Genomic DNA, 16040 nt, shown 5'->3' with positions numbered 1-16040 from the left:
CATTTGATTTAATAAAGTTTTATTTTTCCAAATGTACAGTTGGTTGGACCTGTAAAAAAAAATTAAAAGAATCAGAACCATAAAGCTTTGTATCTACCTCCTACACCGTATGAGCCCACACATTCCTACTCACCTATTCATGCATCTTCACCAGCAGCTGGAGCATCTCCACCCTTGGTATTTCTGGTGTAAATTACTTGAGCTCTGTGCTTTGAAACCAGTTTGATAAGTCCTAGGGAAAGAGGATAGTATGATGAGATGCTTAATAGATGCTACAATAGAAACTAGTAAGGTTTTTGGCTGGGTGCAGTGGCTCATGCTTGTAATCCCACTGCTTTGGGTAGGTGGAGGCGGGCAGATCGCTTGAGGCAAGGAGTTGCATACCAGCCTGGCCAACATGGTGAAACCCCATCTCTACCAAAAATACAAAAATTAGCTGGGCATGGTGGCACGTGCTTGTAATCCCAGCTACTTGGGAGGCTGAGATGTGAGGACCACCTGAACCCAGGAATTGGTGGTTGCAGTGAGCCAAGATTGCCCCTCTGCACTCCAGCCTGGGCGACAGAGACTCTAGTAAGGTTTGTTTTGGCCGGGTGCAGTGGCTCATGCCTGTAATCCCAGCACTTTGGACAGGGGGATCTCTTGAGCCCAGGAGACCAGCCTGGGCAACATGGCAAAACCGCATCTCTATTTAAACAAAAGGAAAACAAAAAGAGACAGGGTTCTCTCAAAGGTGCCCAAAATGGTCTCAAAACTCCTTGGCTCAAATGATCCTCCTGCTTTGGCCTCCCAAGTAGCTAGAAATACAAGGGTACCACTGCACCTGGCTCCAGAATTGCTTAATCTGACGTTTGGTAACAGCTAGAGAATCCTACAGTTTTTAAAGATCATCTATCCTTACTTTTCCTTTAAATTAGGGGCCCATTATCTTCCACCACCACCCCCTTTTTTGAGACAGTCTCTTGCTCTGTCACTAAGGCTGGAGTGCAGTGGTGTCATCTCGGCTCACTGCCATCTCCATCTCCTGGGTTCAAGCGATCCTCATGCCTCAGCATCCTGAGTAACTGGGATTACAGGCTACTCCACGTCCAGCTAACTTTCAGTAGAGACAGGTTTTCACCATATTGGCCAGGCTGGTCTTTAACTCCTGACCTCCGGTGATTCACCCGCCTCGGCCTCCCAAAGTGCTAGAATTACAGACGTTCAGTCACTATAGTTAGCTGAGCCTTATTATTGTGGAATTACAGTAATCAGACCATACTACTGAGTAGACTGTACTAAATTTCTGGTTTTAAAATTTAATACATCAACAAAATACCATAAAGATTTTAAACATTTTCAAAGTTGTTTCAAAATAGTAATCAAATTATTTCAAAAATTGTTGTCCCTGTAATTCTATGCATCCATTTACTTCAAACATAAAAGATCCTTGGGCTTCACTAAACTGCCACAGAGTCCACGGCACAAAAGTGGCTAAGAACCCTGAGAATTCATCTCAGGCGTAAGACGTCAGAATTACATTACTAACAGCCAATGGTCAAGCCATGCCTTTTTTTTTTTTTTTAATTCTGCTTTTCCAGCAAAACCACTGAAGATGGTTAACATGGTCAAGACAATTTAACCTACAAAAGCACACATGTAGGATACACCCCTCACCTTTACTAAGGAGCTCCTGAAGGGCTGCCCTGGCCAGGGAGCCTCGAATCTTCAGTCTCTCAGAGACCACAGCTGGGGTTATAAGTTTATAGTTGGGAACTTCCTTACAGAGTTTGTCATAGGTAGCTTTGTCAAACAAGACTAAGTTATTGAGCTTGTCCCGAACTTTGCCTTTCGACCACTTCTGCTCACCAAAACAAAACAGAAACAAGTTAGTATTTCTGGCAGAAGCACCCTTTCCCTCTCGACTAATCTGCGTCAGAGAAATCTGTTCCACCGTTATCAAAAATAAATTACACATTACTAAAAAAAAAAAACCGACACGTTTTTGGGCTTCAGAACAGGGACCGAGCCCCACTAGATCAGTTAAAAATAACACGGCAGGCACAGGAGCACTTTGCACAATGGATTCATTTTCATGATCCTAATGGGAAAAAGAACGAGTGGTGACGGAAAGATAAACTCTCACATTTTGACTCTAGAAATCTACACCTGAAAAACCACTTACTATACAAGTTACCTATTAGTAGACGGCTACGAGAGGATTACCCCTAGTCTCTCTCAGACGGGTCTTATTTCTACCTTTTTTTTGGCCTTGCCCCCGGATTTGTTCACTGGGTCTTTGTCTTTCTTGGCCGACTTTCCAGCGTCCTTCTTCTTCTTATCGTCCTTGGGCGGCTGTAGGAGGGCAGCGGGAATGCAACCAGGTCCTCAAATAGCGCCAAAGTCCCCTAATACGTCGCCCCCAGCCCCCGCAAACTCCACCACCAGAGCACATGGGCGAAGCAATAACCGCGCCCGCCCTGCAACCGAGGCCGGCAGGCCAAGGAGCGCTCCCGTCGAAGGCTCTCTTCACTGAGTCCTCAAACCCAAGAACCCCGGCGACTTCATACCCCTGAAGCTTACCATTGCGAAGCTCAGAGAGTAGCAGCAGACACCACAGCCTCGCCAAGATGTCGGACAAAAAGGAAGCGCTGCTCAGAAACAGGCCCAGAAACCACCGTCCGCGGTGAGTACTTCCGGGGCAAGAGGCGGAGCCAGGCGGAGGAAGTCCCACGGCGAAGCGCTCGCCCTCTAGCCTGAAGCGGAAGACACGAAGTGGATTCCAATTCCCAAGCCGCACCGCCTAAATACTGCCGGAGGCTGCGCTAGTTGTGACGCAGTACTATAGCACTGTTTTCCTGCACTAATAAATGAAAAGCAATCCACCACGTCTCGGCAACTAACTTTCCCGCACTACTTATGCCCGAGCGTGTCGCTCCCAGTGCGCAGGTGCCGCAGGTGGCTACACGCAGGGCCCAGGAGGAGGAGGCTGGGGTGGGGCCGGGGGCAAGTGCTGTGATGCGGTTCCGGGGTGGGGCCGTCGGGTAGAGGCCGAATACCAGTTTTCGTGCTCCAGCGGCAGCGGCAGCGATGGCGATCTTTAGTGTGTATGTGGTGAACAAAGCTGGCGGCTTGATTTACCAGTTGGACAGCTACGCGCCACGGGCTGAGGCTGAGAAAACTTTCAGTTACCCGCTGGATCTGCTGCTCAAGCTACACGATGAGCGTGTGTTGGTTGCTTTCGGCCAGCGGGACGGCATTCGAGGTGGGCTAGGCTGTGGAAGTGGGCTGGTTGTAGGTGCGGGGTTGGGGGAAAAGGGGTGGTGTCGGGTCCCTTGTCCCCTCGGCAGAATCCCGGGGCTGCAGCCTCGCTGACCGTTAGCTTCACCTCTGCAGTGGGTCATGCAGTGCTGGCCATCAATGGCATGGACGTGAATGGCAGGTACACGGCTGACGGGAAAGAGGTGCTGGAGTATCTGGGTAACCCTGCTAATTACCCGGTGTCCATTCGATTTGGCCGGCCCCGCCTCACTTCTAATGAGAAGCTCATGCTGGCCTCCATGTTCCACTCGTAAGTCCCCCGTCTCCTGAACGGCAGCGCTTGTAATTTGCCTACCTTTTCTTAAATCGTCGTTCTGGTGTATGAAAAACGCAACCGATCCAGATTTAGATTTTAGGTAATAATGGCAGTGGTGTCATCTTTTTTTGCTGGGTGGAGAGGAGCCGCGGAGTCTCGCTGTTGTTACCCAGGCTGGAATGCAGTGGCTCGTTCTCGGCTCACTGCAGCCTCTGCCTCCCAGGTTCAAGCGATTCTCCTGCCTCAGCCTCCCGAGTAGCTGGGATTACAGGCGCGTGCCACCACGACCAGCTAATTTTTGTATTTTTAGTAGAGAGGGGTTTTGCCATGTTGGCCAGGCTGGTCTCAAACTCCTGACCTCAGGTGATCCACCTGCCTCGGCTTCCCAAAGTGCTGGGATTACAGGAGTGAGCCACCGCGCCCAGCCGAGGTGTCATCTTACTTAAAGTCAACTTCTCTTCTCTGAGCCTTAGTTTCTTCATATTTAAAGAAAGCCAGTTTAACTAAATGATCTTAAAAAATCTTTTTCTGCTCTCAATTGTGGTATCAGATGTGCCGGCCTTTGCTTAAACACAAGCTTAGCAAGCGTGGCACATATTCCTAGAGTATTCATTTTACCCAAAGTTTTAGATGTAAAATGTCTTGTAACAAAGTATGAATGTAAAATATTCACAGAATTCAAATAAACTTAGAAATTTTGACACTACTGCCAGACAGTTCACACTACTTCTCCTGACTGTCCCAGGCCGTAATGTGAACTCCTCAGCAAATAGGGACACTTCAGTGGAAGTCTGAGAAGCACTCCTTCCTTAGAGCAACTTTGCCTCCTTTGCATATAGGCTCTTTGCCATCGGCTCCCAGCTGTCTCCTGAACAGGGAAGCTCAGGCATTGAGATGCTGGAGACAGACACATTCAAACTGCACTGCTACCAGACACTGACAGGTATGCATCTCCACGGAGGCCAGAGGAGTGTGATGGAGAAGGTGGGGAAGAGACACTGACAAGTTTGCATCTCCAGGTGGGCCAGAGGAGTGTGGTGGAGAAGGTGGGAGGAGGGGGTTGACCAAAGACACCTTTGGTAAGCAAGAAGAGGGGGTGTGCTTTTCCTGGCACAATTCTGTTTTTTTTTTTTGAGATGTTTCACTCTTGTTGCCCAGGCTGGAATGCAGTGGCGTGATCCGCCTCCTGGGTTCAAGCAATTCTCCTGCCTCAGGCTCCCAAATAGCTGGGATTACAGGCATGTGTCACCACACCCGGCTAATTTTTCTGTTTTTAGTAGAGACGGTGTTTCTCCATATTGGTCATGCTGGTCTCAAACTCCCGACCTCAGGTGATTGCCCGCCTCAGCCTCCCAAAGTGTTGGGATTACAGGCGTGAGCCACTGCACCCGGCCCACAGTTCTTTTTTTTTTTTTTTTGAGATGGAGTTTCACTCTGCCACTCAGGCTGGAGTGCAGTGGCATGATCTTGGCTCACTGCAGCCACCACCTCCTGGGTTCAAGCAATTCTCCTGCCTCAGCCTCCCAAGTAGCTGAGACTACAGATGCCCACCACCACACCCAGCTAATTTTTTGTGGGTTTTTTTTGTTTTGTCTTGTTTTGAGACGGAGTCTTGCTCTGTCGCCCAGGCTGGAGTGCAGTGGCGTGATGTTGGCTCACTGCAGCCTCCGCCACCCCGGTTCAAGCAATTCTCCTGCCTCAGCCTCCTGGGTAGCTGGGATTACAGGCGTCCGCCACCACGCCCAGCTAATTTTTGTATTTTTTAGGAGAGATGGGGTTTCACCATGTTGGCCAGGCTGGTCTCAAACTCCTGACCTCAGGTGATCCATCTGCCTCTGCCTCCCAAAGTGCTGGGATTACCGGCATGAGCCACCGCGCCTGGCCTTCCTGGCACAATTTTACAGACACATCTGTTTGTTTTGTGAATATAAAACCAATATTTAATCTGAAACTGATTTTGTCCGTGCCACCGAGCACGTTCAGCACAGGTTATCTTGTGTTCAGATAAAACTCACCTTAATGCTATTTCCTGTTGCATGTACTTTAGAAGGTGTTAAGTGTTCTTCCAAAATGAAATTTGAAAGCCAAATGGATATGACCTTTGGATTGCGAGTGTCATTGCTTCACCCCCTTAATTTATTGAAAACTGCCTGAGTTTGTCCCCTGCCTGGCAGTGTTTCTGCTGAGGGACTCCAAAACTGTTAGTAAGTGGCAGAGCTAGAACTCAAAGCCTGGTCTTAATCAGGTGGGTGATGTAATAAAGTTACTTCACTTCTCTGGTCTCATCGGTAGATTCAAAGTCTTGCCTTTCCTGCATTATGTGGTAAAAAGAATAAAATTAAAATAGGTTTATAAAAGTGTTTTTGCAAAATTGAAAGTGCTGTACAAATACAGGATGACACTATTTGCTCCAGTGTCTACTCTTTGGTAACCATTCTTGGTCTCTCTCCAGGGATCAAGTTTGTGGTTCTAGCAGATCCTAGGCAAGCTGGAATAGATTCTCTTCTCCGAAAGATTTATGAGATTTACTCAGACTTTGCCCTCAAGAATCCATTCTACTCCTTAGAAATGCCCATCAGGTAAGTGGCCCCACTTCCCAGATAGTGTTTAAAGCCTCCTTGCCCCTCCCTGTGTGCTCTGTCCAAAGTTAGTTGAAGCATAGTAGAGTATTACTTTTTTTGTTTGTTTTTGAGACGGAGTTTCGCTCTTGTTGCCCAGGCTGGAGTGCAATGGTGTGATCTTGGCTCGCCGTAACCTCTGCCTCCCGGGTTCAAGTGATTCTTCTGGCTCAGCCTCCTGAGTAGCTGGGATTACATGCATGTGCCACCACACCTGGCTAATTTCATATTTTTAGTAAAGACAAGGTTTCACCACATTGGTCAGGCTGGTCTCAAACTCCCGGCCTCAGGTGATCCACCTGCCTTGGCCTCCCACAGTGCTAGGATTACAGGCGTGAGCCACTGCGCCTGGCCGAGTATTACTTTTAAGTAAGACAAAAGGACAGGCTGGTGGCTCGTGTGTGATCTCAGCACTTTGGAAGACGGAGGGGGTAGGATCACTAGCCCAGGAGTTTGAGATCAGCCTGGACAACATAGAACCCCATCTTTACAAAAAAAAAAAAAATTAGCCTGGTGTGGTGGCAGACACCTGTAGTGCCAGCTATTAAGGAAGCTGAGGTGGGAGGATTGCTTAAACCTGGAAGGTCAAGACAGCAGTGAGCCATGCTCGTGCCACTGCATTCCAGCCTGGGCAACAGAACAAGACCATGTCTCTAAATAAATAAGACAACAGTCGCTGGGTGCAGTGGCTCACACCTGTAATCCCAGCACTTTGGGAGGCTGAGGCGGGCGGATCACTTGAGGTCAGGAGTTTAACACCAGCCTGGTCAACATGGTGAAACCCCATCTCTACTAAAAATACTGAAAATACAAAAATTAGCCAGGTGTGGTCGTGTGCACCTGCGATCCCAGCTACTCAGAAGGTTGAGGCAAGAGAATCACTTCAACCTGGGAGGCAGAGGTTACGGTGAGCTGAGATTGTGCCACTGCATTCCAGCCTGGGTGACTATTTAGAGAAAACAGACTTTCCTTGGTGTTTATGTCATTTCTGTTTGTTTGTGGCTTTTTTTTTTTTTTTGAGACTGAGTTTCACTCTTACCACCCAGGCTAGAGTGCAATGGTGCGATCACGGCTCACTGCAACCTCTGCCTTCCGGGTTCAGGCGATTCTTTGGTCTCAGCCTCCGGAGTAGCTGGGATTACAGGCGCCTGCCACCATGCCCGGCTAATTTTTGTATTTTTAGTAGAGACAGGGTTTCACCGTGTTGGCCAGGCTGGTCTCGAAGTCCTGACCTCAGCTGATCCACCCACCTCGGCCTTCCATGATACATGTTGTTCTTCAAGCAGTTTCTCCTGGCTTAAGTGGGGAGAAAGCCTCAGTCCTCATACTTTTTTTCCTCATACTTTTTTTCCTCACCCTGGGCCCGGCTTAGGTGTGAGCTCTTTGACCAGAACCTGAAGCTAGCTCTGGAGGTGGCAGAGAAGGCTGGAACTTTTGGACCTGGGTCATAGGCTGAACCTGTGATGGACCCCCAAATTCTGAGAGTTCCTGCAACAGGAATACTGCTGTTTACACTCCAGTGGAAATCCCAGCAGCCTTGTTAGTGCACTTGAAAATGGGAGAATGCTGACCCTGATGACTTGTACTGATTCCTGAGCCTTAACACTATGTATTTCCTTCTGTATATACCATGGTCTTACTTTCCAACTCTGTACATATTTATTTATGGAGGAGCTAGGTCCATAAATGTTGTAATAAATATTCCTTTGATCTTGGTGTTTGCAATCTGTCTTAATCGATGGTTTTGGGGGAAAGATACAGGAAGTGAGTCAAAAATGGTTAGGGAATTCTGGGAAGATGATTATGTGCTAGTAAAAAACATAACAAATACGTGTTCATTAAATAAATGAACATAAGATTTTGAAGCATGAGCATTGGATCTAGTCCCAGAATTGCTGCTGATTTCCTGGGGTCCTGGGGTGGTGGCAGCGGTGGTGGTGGCCGTTATGATGATGATGATGATTATGATGGAACATATATCAAGCACTTACAGCCAGGCATTCCTGCTTTATCTCACTTGATCTTCACCCTAACTCCAGGGGGTACATTCTGTTACAGACAAGAGATTTAGCAGACTTTCTGCCTCAAAGTTTCCAAGCTAGTTACTGACAGTCTGGGTTTGAACCTACGCTTTCTGACTGCACACTTAATAAACCACTGTTACACTTCTTCCCTCCATCAAGTTATTTAATCTGTCCACAACCCAATAGCTTTATCTCTAAAATAATCATTGAACTATTCAATGTTCAGGTGAAGGCAGAGGAGGCATGAGCTTTAAAGGAGTCCATCTACACTTCAGCTTCCCTATTCCAGGGAAATGAAGTCTTTCCATTTTGGGGTAGAAAGAGCAGGTATTGACAGTATTTCCCAAGGAAGCTCTCTCACTTTGAAAAAAATGAATCACTGACGGTGTTCAGTATCAAATCTAGTTTTAATCTTCTATAACAAGTCATCTTTTCCCACCTATATCCAACTGCGCCTAGTGGTACAGTGAGAATGATGGCCTCCTCTCTTTCCCTGGAGTCTGAGGTATTGGCAACAGCAGTCGCCCACTGCTGAGAGGACTTAGGGCCCAGCAGAAGTCAAGGGTCATTAGTGCCCTGCAGCTGCAAAGATAGCCTCACTTTAGGTGGGGATGGGGTAGGATGGGGGAAGGACAGGGCCTGGGAAAAGAAGAAGGGTACAGGAGGCTTCCTGACTGCATAAGTTTCCTGCTTGTCTGAAGGCAGGAAATAAGAGCTAATGAAGTCTAAGGCCAAAGGTTATCTTTTAAATAGAGCATAGGATGGGGGAGCTGGGACCTCACTAGCCACTGATAACTTCCTGCGCCACCCGAGTGAGGGAAAAGGCGCAGAAATGGAAAGTGAAAGGTTTAGGGCTAGCCAGGCAGGGCCCCTCCTTTTCTCCCCCGACAGCGTGCAGGGGGAAGGCCACCGTGGGATGGTGCTCCGGAACCTGGACTCTCTTCACTCAGCCTTCTTGGACACTCGGCCCATCTTGGTGCGGATGTTTCGTAGGAGGAAGAAGGCAGCTGTGCTGGCTGCACAAATCACTTCAGCCACCCAGAAGGCTGTGCTCCAACTGTAGTGCTTGGCAATGGTGCTGAAGGGCAGCCCGGCCAGAAAGCCGCCCACTGTCGGGGAAGGGGAAGAACCTAAGCCAGTGGTGCTAGCTCCAGCTTCTCACTGGTCTATATGCAAAGCACGGGTGGGGGTGAGGGAGAGACTCTAGAAGGTAATACTTACCATTGGCCATGAGTCCCACAATGGCGTGGGAGGTGCCACACAAGTTGGGAGGGGCACTCTCGTTGGCTATGACTCCAAACAGGGCAATGGGACCATACGAGGAGAAACCAAATACAGCTCCCAATACCAGGATCCAGAGCTGCCAAGGGCAGAGTGGAGTGGCATTCAGAATCGGAAAGCCGACCTGCCGACCCACCCCTGCCAAAGCAAGAAGAAGGCTTGGTCCCCAGGAACAAACAGTAGTCATAAAGGGACAGTAAGTGATTCTTTGCCTCCCACTCCCCAACACAACTGACAGTACAGAGCTAGAGTAGTAGATGCCACATTGAGCAAACCCAGGGACCTAGGTGGGCAAGGAAAGGAGGTAAAGAAGTCATCCCTCAGCTAGAGGCTGTCCTCAGGATTTACACAAACTGGATTGGCTAGGGGTAAGGTGGAAGAGTAGGACAAAGGTGAGACAGACCAGGAGAAAAACCAGAGATATCTTTAAGGCACCTCATGCTCTGTAAAGCCTGTGAGCTCCGCCAGAGGGTGAAGAGCCAGAGTCCAGAAAGCAACATCCTAGAGGAGCACAGGGAAGAAAAGAAAACCAGGCCCGGAGTGGAGGAGGAGAACCCAGACACAGAGGAGCGGTCCAATCAGAACTGAAAAGGGAATCTGAGAGGCGAAGAAAAAATTGGCCCAGGCTGGAGCCAGGAGAGGGAGACAGAGTCAGTGGCCCTTGCCTTCTCTCCTTGTGCCCTGCCGTGAGCCAGGCCTTCCTTAATTACCTTGGGGGAATCACTGGTCACTGTTACCCGGAAGAGGTACATGGACACTGTCATGCCAGCCATCATGAACAGCAACAGGCCATGGCGAGGGTTCCCGTAGTTGGACAGTCCCGCCTATGGATACAGTCCTGGCAATGTCACGCCCTCAGAACAGGGCAGAGAACCCCCACCCCTGGACTCTGACACAGCAGGGCCTCTGCTGACAGGTCTTTGGCAATCCCACCACAGTTCTTGGCCCTGGGCAGCTCTGGGAGGCCCTGGGACCTGCTCATTACATTCTGAGGCCAAACTCCACAACATCCCTTCCTCCCCCGTCAGGCAGGACTAGGACACGTGCTGGGGAGGGCACCTAGTCTGTTCCCAGCCCATTTTCCTGGGGCTCTGGAGAAACCTACAGCTAAGCTAAGAAATATTCTGGCTGTCCTTCACATCAGTTAAAACTCTCCCCAAGAGCCTTAACCTCCACAACCCTAGGAAAGCTAAGACCAGCCCGGAATCATTCCCTCTTCACCCGGTCTAAACCAGCAGATGCCAACCTGCCTGTGCCCTGGGACTCCCATCTCTCCAGTGCCTGTCCCAGCCACGTTGTAAAGACTGAAAGGGACCCTTCTCCTTCCTGTCCCTTCTGCCCGCTCACCTTTGCCATGGCCCGGTCTGACAGGTAGCCAGCTGCGATGCTGCCTACAAGGCCCCCAACTTCCAGGGCACTCATGTAGGAGCTACCTGCAGTGGGGAGTTGTGGTGGGAAGAGGGAAGGGAAGGGTGGGAGGGTGTTACACATTGGGGTTGTCCCACAATGGCTTAAACCTGGAGAGGTACAGGGTTCCCATGGGTGACTGGCCACAGCTGCCTGAGTAGTGCCCGGCCTCAAGGAACGAATAAAGAAGATAAGTGGAAACAAGGCCTGAATTTCCATCCCCTGCATTGGTTCCTGCTCCTTATGCCCACCCTTGTCCCCATGCTCATCTTACCTACAAGAGCTGACTGTCCTTTCTCCTGGATAAGGAAGAACTGGCCCCAGTCAGTACAGCAGGTCTTTACTCCAAACACCACAAGGTAACCAGTGGAGAGCACCCACAGGTAAGGGGACAGCAGCAGCTCCTGTAGGGTGCTCTCCTCCTTCAAGGAGCCTGGAGGTGGGAAGAGGCTGGGCATCAGGCTCTGCCCTGACTGCTCTCCCCAATCTGAGCCCCCAACATTCATTAACCAGCCACAGGGGCAGAGTCCATCCGCACAGCCAGGATCAGCGTGAAGGGTATTCCCTCACCCCACTGCTCTCCTCACCCCCTCTCTGCTGCAAGGTCAATGAATGAAAGAGAAACAGGACCAGGGAGGACCAAGCCACTTAAGGACCAAGCTCAATGAATGAAAGACAAACAGGGCCAAAAAGGACCAAGCCACTAAAGCTCATGATTCTATCTATCCAGGACAGGGAAGTCTGTGCTGTTGTGAGGAAGGGCCAGAAAATAACATGAGTCACAGCACTTGTTGGCTCTGCCACTTGTCCAGTACTTAACTGCCTCTTGGGATGCAGTTTTGTTTACTCCCCATGCAGCCTACATTATCACCTCTTCCCCCACATTCACTGACTAGCACAGGACCAGGCAAATGCCTAGTCTTCAACAAAAATCTGCCTGCTGAATGAGTGCCCCAGGGGTCGGTGTCGGTGGGGGCTCACCCTTCTTGCCCTTAGAGGGCGTGGGGTCCAGGTTGCGGAGTCCGACATCAGCAGGTTCATTGTGGATGAGCAGGAGACAGAGGAAGGAGACAACCACACACAGTGCCCCAGACAGGGCCAGCGTGCTGCGCCAGCTGTAGCTCTGGGCGAGGATGGTTGCCAGGATAGGACCCAGCCCTCCAGCCAGGTTCATGCTGGTTGATAGGATGGCCCACCAAGTGCCAAACTGAGATGGCTCAAACCACTGTGGGGCAGAGGGCGACAACGTTGGTGTCCAGCCTACTGCCCATGTTGAGGGTGGGGTCAGGTGAGGCAGCCCCAGAAGCTCATATTACAGGGAAGAGAGAGAGGGCGCTTCTGTTTGGCAGGGCAGTTTCCTCCTCTGCCACCTGATCCCACCACTCTCAGCCTCCTAAAATATCTTGACAAGCAATAGGAGCTGGCCAGGAACTGCTCAGGAACCTGCTCTGGGTTGCGTGTGGAGGTGGTGGGTAAGAAGGGGAGCTCCCACATGCTCTTTAGGCATCCTCTATGACAATCCAAACAGGCTCTTTGGAAGCACTCACCTTCCGCAGGACCTTCCCACATGGGGGCCAGCCCAGCCCCTGGGCCAGGCCATTAAGGAACCAGAGGGCAGCAAAGACAGGTACTGTGGAGCTCCAGGAAAAGAATATGTTGACCAGGCCAACCAGGAGCAGCCCAGAAGAGAAGAGCCAGCGAGCACTCATCTGGTCAGACAGCACCCCACTGACAAACTTGCTGATAGCATAAGCTGCCGACTGGCTGCTGGTGATGAGCCCTGCAGGGGAGGGGAGCAGGGAACATTACACTTAGGGGTCAGGGACCAGGGGAGAAACACAGGAGCAATGGAAGAAGGCATGGGGTCAGGTGTGTAGGGGTGCCCAGTGGGGTGAGACAGGTTACTTCCCAGAGGAACAGGAAGAGCCTGCGCTGCAATCTGACACTCATGGGGCCCTACTACTTTGGCCACTTCTCCTGCCTCACCATCAGCACTAGCCCCAGACTGACCCATGATTCTCAGCTACGGTTGTCAGGGAACAAAAAGGGAGCAGGATATGGCAGTTCCCCCTCCCTGGGATTTGCATATGGGATTTCCCACCTCACCCTGGATGCCAGTCCCAGGCCTCTAGCAGTTCTGTTGCTCCACTACCCAACATGGGGCGAAGGGCTCAGGATTGGAGTCAGGGACCCTGTCCCTCCTGAAGGGTAGCATGCCAGGCCACATGAAGTCATTGTGCCAACTTTTTAGTTCCCAGTGCTCACAGTGTCAGTAGACAGCACTCACCCTGAAGCTTCCACAAGCACCCACACAGGTGTGAAAACCATGCTCAGAAGCCCCTCAAACACTCTCGGGATAAACAGTGCCTCCAGGGGCATGCACACACACATCAAATAAGCAGCCCTCCTTAGCCCCGCATGCACCCACGTCCGTGGATCTCAGAGCTTCTTCATCTGGCATATGCAGACTGGCCCCTGGCCTCTACTGTGCAGACACTACACCCACACGACATGCCCGTACACAAACACCCAGTGTGTCCTGCTGGTTCTGTGTCCCCAGGTCCACCACCCTGCTGTTTCAGGGCTCACCCAAATCATCCTTGTCCAAAGGGATCTCTTCCACCAATGATGGCATGACAAAGGAGAAGGTCTTGCGATTGAAGTAATACAGGCTGTAGCCCACAAACATGGCTGAGAAGATCACAGTGCGATAATAGCCATAGCCCTGGGCTGCCATGGTAGAAAAGAGCAGGCCCTACCGGCCAAGACGCACAGCCTCTGACCACAGCTCCTGCTTGCCGCTCTCACAGTTCCCAGATTTGCTGAGTTGGGTTTTTTCTGCTCCCTCCTCCACCCAGCTTCCCAGGTTCCCTTTATAGCCGCCTTCTGGACAATCATTAAGCCTGGGGAGGCTCCTAGGGGACCCAGTGTCCTGAGGGAGACAAGAAAACAAGAGATTACTGAGCACCAAACTGTAGGGGGTGGAGGAGGTCCCAGAAGGAGGCATGCCTGTGAGCCAGGCCAGCACCCTGTGTCCCCAGGATTTCTGCCTTTACCTCCTCTATCATGTCTGCTTGCCTGTGAAACCAGCTTTGATTAAAGGTTCAACCTAATTACTTTTGTCTGCATGAGCCCAGGGGAGGCAGGGGTGGGATGAGCAGAGATGCCCTCTCTAGCCCTGCTCCCTCAGTCACAGAACCTTCTCATTCATTCACAGAAGGTTTATTAACTTACTAGTTGACAGGCACTGCACTTGGCACTATTATTTTCTACACCCACTCACCACCACCCCACCAAAACACAAAGTCAGACACATACCCCGGCTACCCCACTTCTAAGCCTTCTAGAGAGGGCCTCAATCCGTGGAACTCTCAATCCTTAGCACATAATAGATGTAATTGTTTCCTACAGTTGCCCCTTGTAATTCTATGTAAGGGGGACCTCCCCAGTTCAGGTCCCAAGGTGTCACACAAAAAGCCCCGCTAAGGGCTGAGGTCCTGATGGGGCCCCACAGAGCTACCTCTGGGTCCCCATTACCCTGCGACGTCAGCCTGGGCTTCCTTCGGGCTAGCTGGGGGCTGCAGGGTCTGGTTTCCAACCTGTGGGACGTTGGCAGGGGCCGCAAGCAGAGGGACTGGGCAGCTCGTGGGCGGGAAGGTGCCCCGGCGGGCTTCGGGCTGCAGTGCACAACCGTCCCACCCAGGGCCCCGGCAACATGCCCCGGCTTTTCCGCTCAATTGGGAAAGCAACTGGAGCAGAAGGCGTAGGCGCACGCGGAGCGGGAGACTGCACGTATTCTCCCGGAGGCCCCGCGCTTCTGGCACCCAGAGGCTCGGCCTGGTAGGGGAGGGCCAGGCGGCGGACGGGGGAGGGCCAGGCGGCGGGCGGGGGAGGGCCAGGCGGCGGGCGGGGGAGGGCCAGGCGGCGGGCGGGGGAGGAGGAGAGGCGACGGGCAGGGGAGAAGAGGCGGCGGGCTCGTGGCACCTGCCCAGCCCCATGGGTCCTCACGCTACCCAGGACACGCGACTGTGCGGCTGAGAACCACGGGGGCCGGGGGTGCAGGAGCTGGAGAGGTGCGGAGACCACAAGACTGGCGCGATAGAAAGGGGTCTTGTTCTGGTGGTCAGGGACAGCGCCTCGGTGGCCCCAAGACCCATGAATTGTCTCCGGAACTGCAGGAACAGCTCCAGGTCGTATCGGAAGTTGGGGTTCACCAACAATGGATCCCCAAGACCTGAGAGCCCCGCCCTCAGGTGACGCCCCTCCCCAGCATACCGCCCCCTACCTGAACAGAGGCGGGAGCCCGAATAGGACGGGGCGGGGCCAGCGAAGGCTGCGCATGCGCGGCGGGCGGGGGCGTGGTCTTCGCCTGCTGATTCGTTTGCCAGCCAGTGGAGTTCTCCGCCCCACATGCCGGGGACGTCGACTTACTCCCTCCCATTGGTCACGCTGCTCCTTGGACAAACGAGCATAGCGCCCCTTAGGGGCTGGGCACGGCATGTCCAATTCTTAAGTGGTTGCATTCAACAAACCAGTTTTTAGTGAGTGCCCTCCTCTACAAAACACACCGAACACTAAGGTTATAATCATCGTTCCCAAGTTGCTCACAGTTTGGGAAAGGTGTTGTAAGAGAACACAGTATTTTCTTTTTTCTTTTTTTTTGAGACAGTCTCGCTCTGTCGCCCAGGCTGGAGTGCAGTGGTGCGATCTCGGCTCACTGCAAGCTCCGCCTCCCGGGTTCACACCATTCTCCTGCCTCAGCCTCCCGAGTCGCTGGGACTACAGGCGCCCACCACCGCGCCCGGATAATTTTTTGTATTTTTAGTAGAGATGGGGTTTCACCGTGTTTGCCAGGATGGTCTCGATCTCCTGACCTCGTGATCCGCCCGCCTCGGCCTCCCAAAGTGGTGGGATTACAGACGTGAGCCACCGCGCCCAGCCCACAATTTGGAATTTTAACTTGTGGTTAGATTGTTGGGGACAGAGACGGGGCCCGGGGTAAATATCAAATTCTAGTCCCAGACCCACAGCATTCTTTTTTTGAGACGGAGTCTTCCTCTGTCACCCAGGCTGGAGTGCAGTGGCGCGATCTCGGCTCACTGCAAGCTCCACCTCCCGGGTTCACGCCATTCTCCTGCCTCAGCTTCTCCGAGT

The 16040-nt window shown here is 51.7% G+C and overlaps 3 protein-coding genes across 9 annotated transcripts; 1 reads left to right on the top strand and 2 right to left on the bottom strand.

The window, feature by feature from the left end:
- Window positions 1-2: 2 nt before the first annotated feature.
- On the bottom strand, window positions 3-2948 carry RPS25 (ribosomal protein S25). Its single transcript, XM_030828825.1, has 5 exons — window positions 2563-2948; window positions 2239-2334; window positions 1657-1840; window positions 134-232; window positions 3-49 (listed from the first exon to the last, which is right to left on the bottom strand). Exons 1-4 carry the CDS (start codon window positions 2563-2565, stop codon window positions 138-140), a joined length of 378 nt encoding a protein of 125 aa, XP_030684685.1. The 5' UTR covers window positions 2566-2948; the 3' UTR covers window positions 3-49; window positions 134-137.
- On the top strand, window positions 2769-7899 carry TRAPPC4 (trafficking protein particle complex 4). 3 transcript variants are annotated; one of them, XM_003253258.4, is made up of 5 exons: window positions 2769-3244; window positions 3376-3550; window positions 4396-4499; window positions 6009-6135; window positions 7547-7899. In XM_003253258.4, exons 1-5 carry the CDS (start codon window positions 3070-3072, stop codon window positions 7623-7625), a joined length of 660 nt encoding a protein of 219 aa, XP_003253306.1. In that variant the 5' UTR covers window positions 2769-3069; the 3' UTR covers window positions 7626-7899. The 3 variants fall into 3 exon arrangements, with proteins under 3 accessions (XP_003253306.1, XP_030684683.1, XP_030684684.1); XM_030828823.1 differs by lacking the exons at window positions 3376-3550; window positions 4396-4499 and having other exon boundaries at window positions 2950-3244; XM_030828824.1 differs by lacking the exons at window positions 2769-3244; window positions 4396-4499 and having other exon boundaries at window positions 3415-3550.
- A 687-nt stretch (window positions 7900-8586) lies between these two features.
- SLC37A4 (solute carrier family 37 member 4) lies at window positions 8587-15229 on the bottom strand. 5 transcript variants are annotated; one of them, XM_030828817.1, is made up of 10 exons: window positions 15172-15229; window positions 13476-13818; window positions 12434-12666; window positions 11868-12111; window positions 11161-11319; window positions 10827-10912; window positions 10190-10303; window positions 9915-9980; window positions 9420-9558; window positions 8587-9328 (listed from the first exon to the last, which is right to left on the bottom strand). In XM_030828817.1, the coding sequence occupies exons 2-10, from the start codon at window positions 13621-13623 to the stop codon at window positions 9141-9143; spliced, it is 1377 nt and encodes a 458-aa protein (XP_030684677.1). In that variant the 5' UTR covers window positions 13624-13818; window positions 15172-15229; the 3' UTR covers window positions 8587-9140. The 5 variants fall into 5 exon arrangements, with proteins under 5 accessions (XP_030684677.1, XP_030684678.1, XP_030684679.1 ...); XM_030828818.1 differs by having other exon boundaries at window positions 8587-9307; XM_030828819.1 differs by lacking the exon at window positions 9915-9980.
- Window positions 15230-16040: the final 811 nt, after the last annotated feature.

Source organism: Nomascus leucogenys, chromosome 15 (genome assembly GCF_006542625.1).
Source record: "Nomascus leucogenys isolate Asia chromosome 15, Asia_NLE_v1, whole genome shotgun sequence".
NCBI lineage: Eukaryota > Metazoa > Chordata > Mammalia > Primates > Hylobatidae > Nomascus > Nomascus leucogenys.
This window is presented reverse-complemented; position numbering and strand designations above follow the sequence as displayed.

Bases quoted from the DNA above. Each gene is read 5' to 3' on its own strand.
- RPS25 (XM_030828825.1), bottom strand. The intron at 1,841-2,238 runs GTAGAAATAAGA...TTTGGTGAGCAG, and splicing joins GGGGCAAGGCCAAAAAAAAG to AAGTGGTCGAAAGGCAAAGT. The intron at 233-1,656 runs GTGAGGGGTGTA...CTCTTTCCCTAG, and splicing joins TCAGGAGCTCCTTAGTAAAG to GACTTATCAAACTGGTTTCA.
- TRAPPC4 (XM_003253258.4), top strand. From the start codon at position 3,070: ATGGCGATCTTTAGTGTGTATGTGGTGAACAAAGCTGGCGGCTTGATT. The intron at 3,245-3,375 runs GTGGGCTAGGCT...TCACCTCTGCAG, and splicing joins CCAGCGGGACGGCATTCGAG to TGGGTCATGCAGTGCTGGCC. The intron at 3,551-4,395 runs GTAAGTCCCCCG...CTTTGCATATAG, and splicing joins CTGGCCTCCATGTTCCACTC to GCTCTTTGCCATCGGCTCCC.
- SLC37A4 (XM_030828817.1), bottom strand. From the start codon at position 13,623: ATGGCAGCCCAGGGCTATGGCTATTATCGCACTGTGATCTTCTCAGCC. The intron at 11,320-11,867 runs GTGAGCCCCCAC...TCCCACCTCCAG, and splicing joins GCCCTCTAAGGGCAAGAAGG to GCTCCTTGAAGGAGGAGAGC. The intron at 10,304-10,826 runs GTGAGCGGGCAG...CTGTATCCATAG, and splicing joins CAGACCGGGCCATGGCAAAG to GCGGGACTGTCCAACTACGG.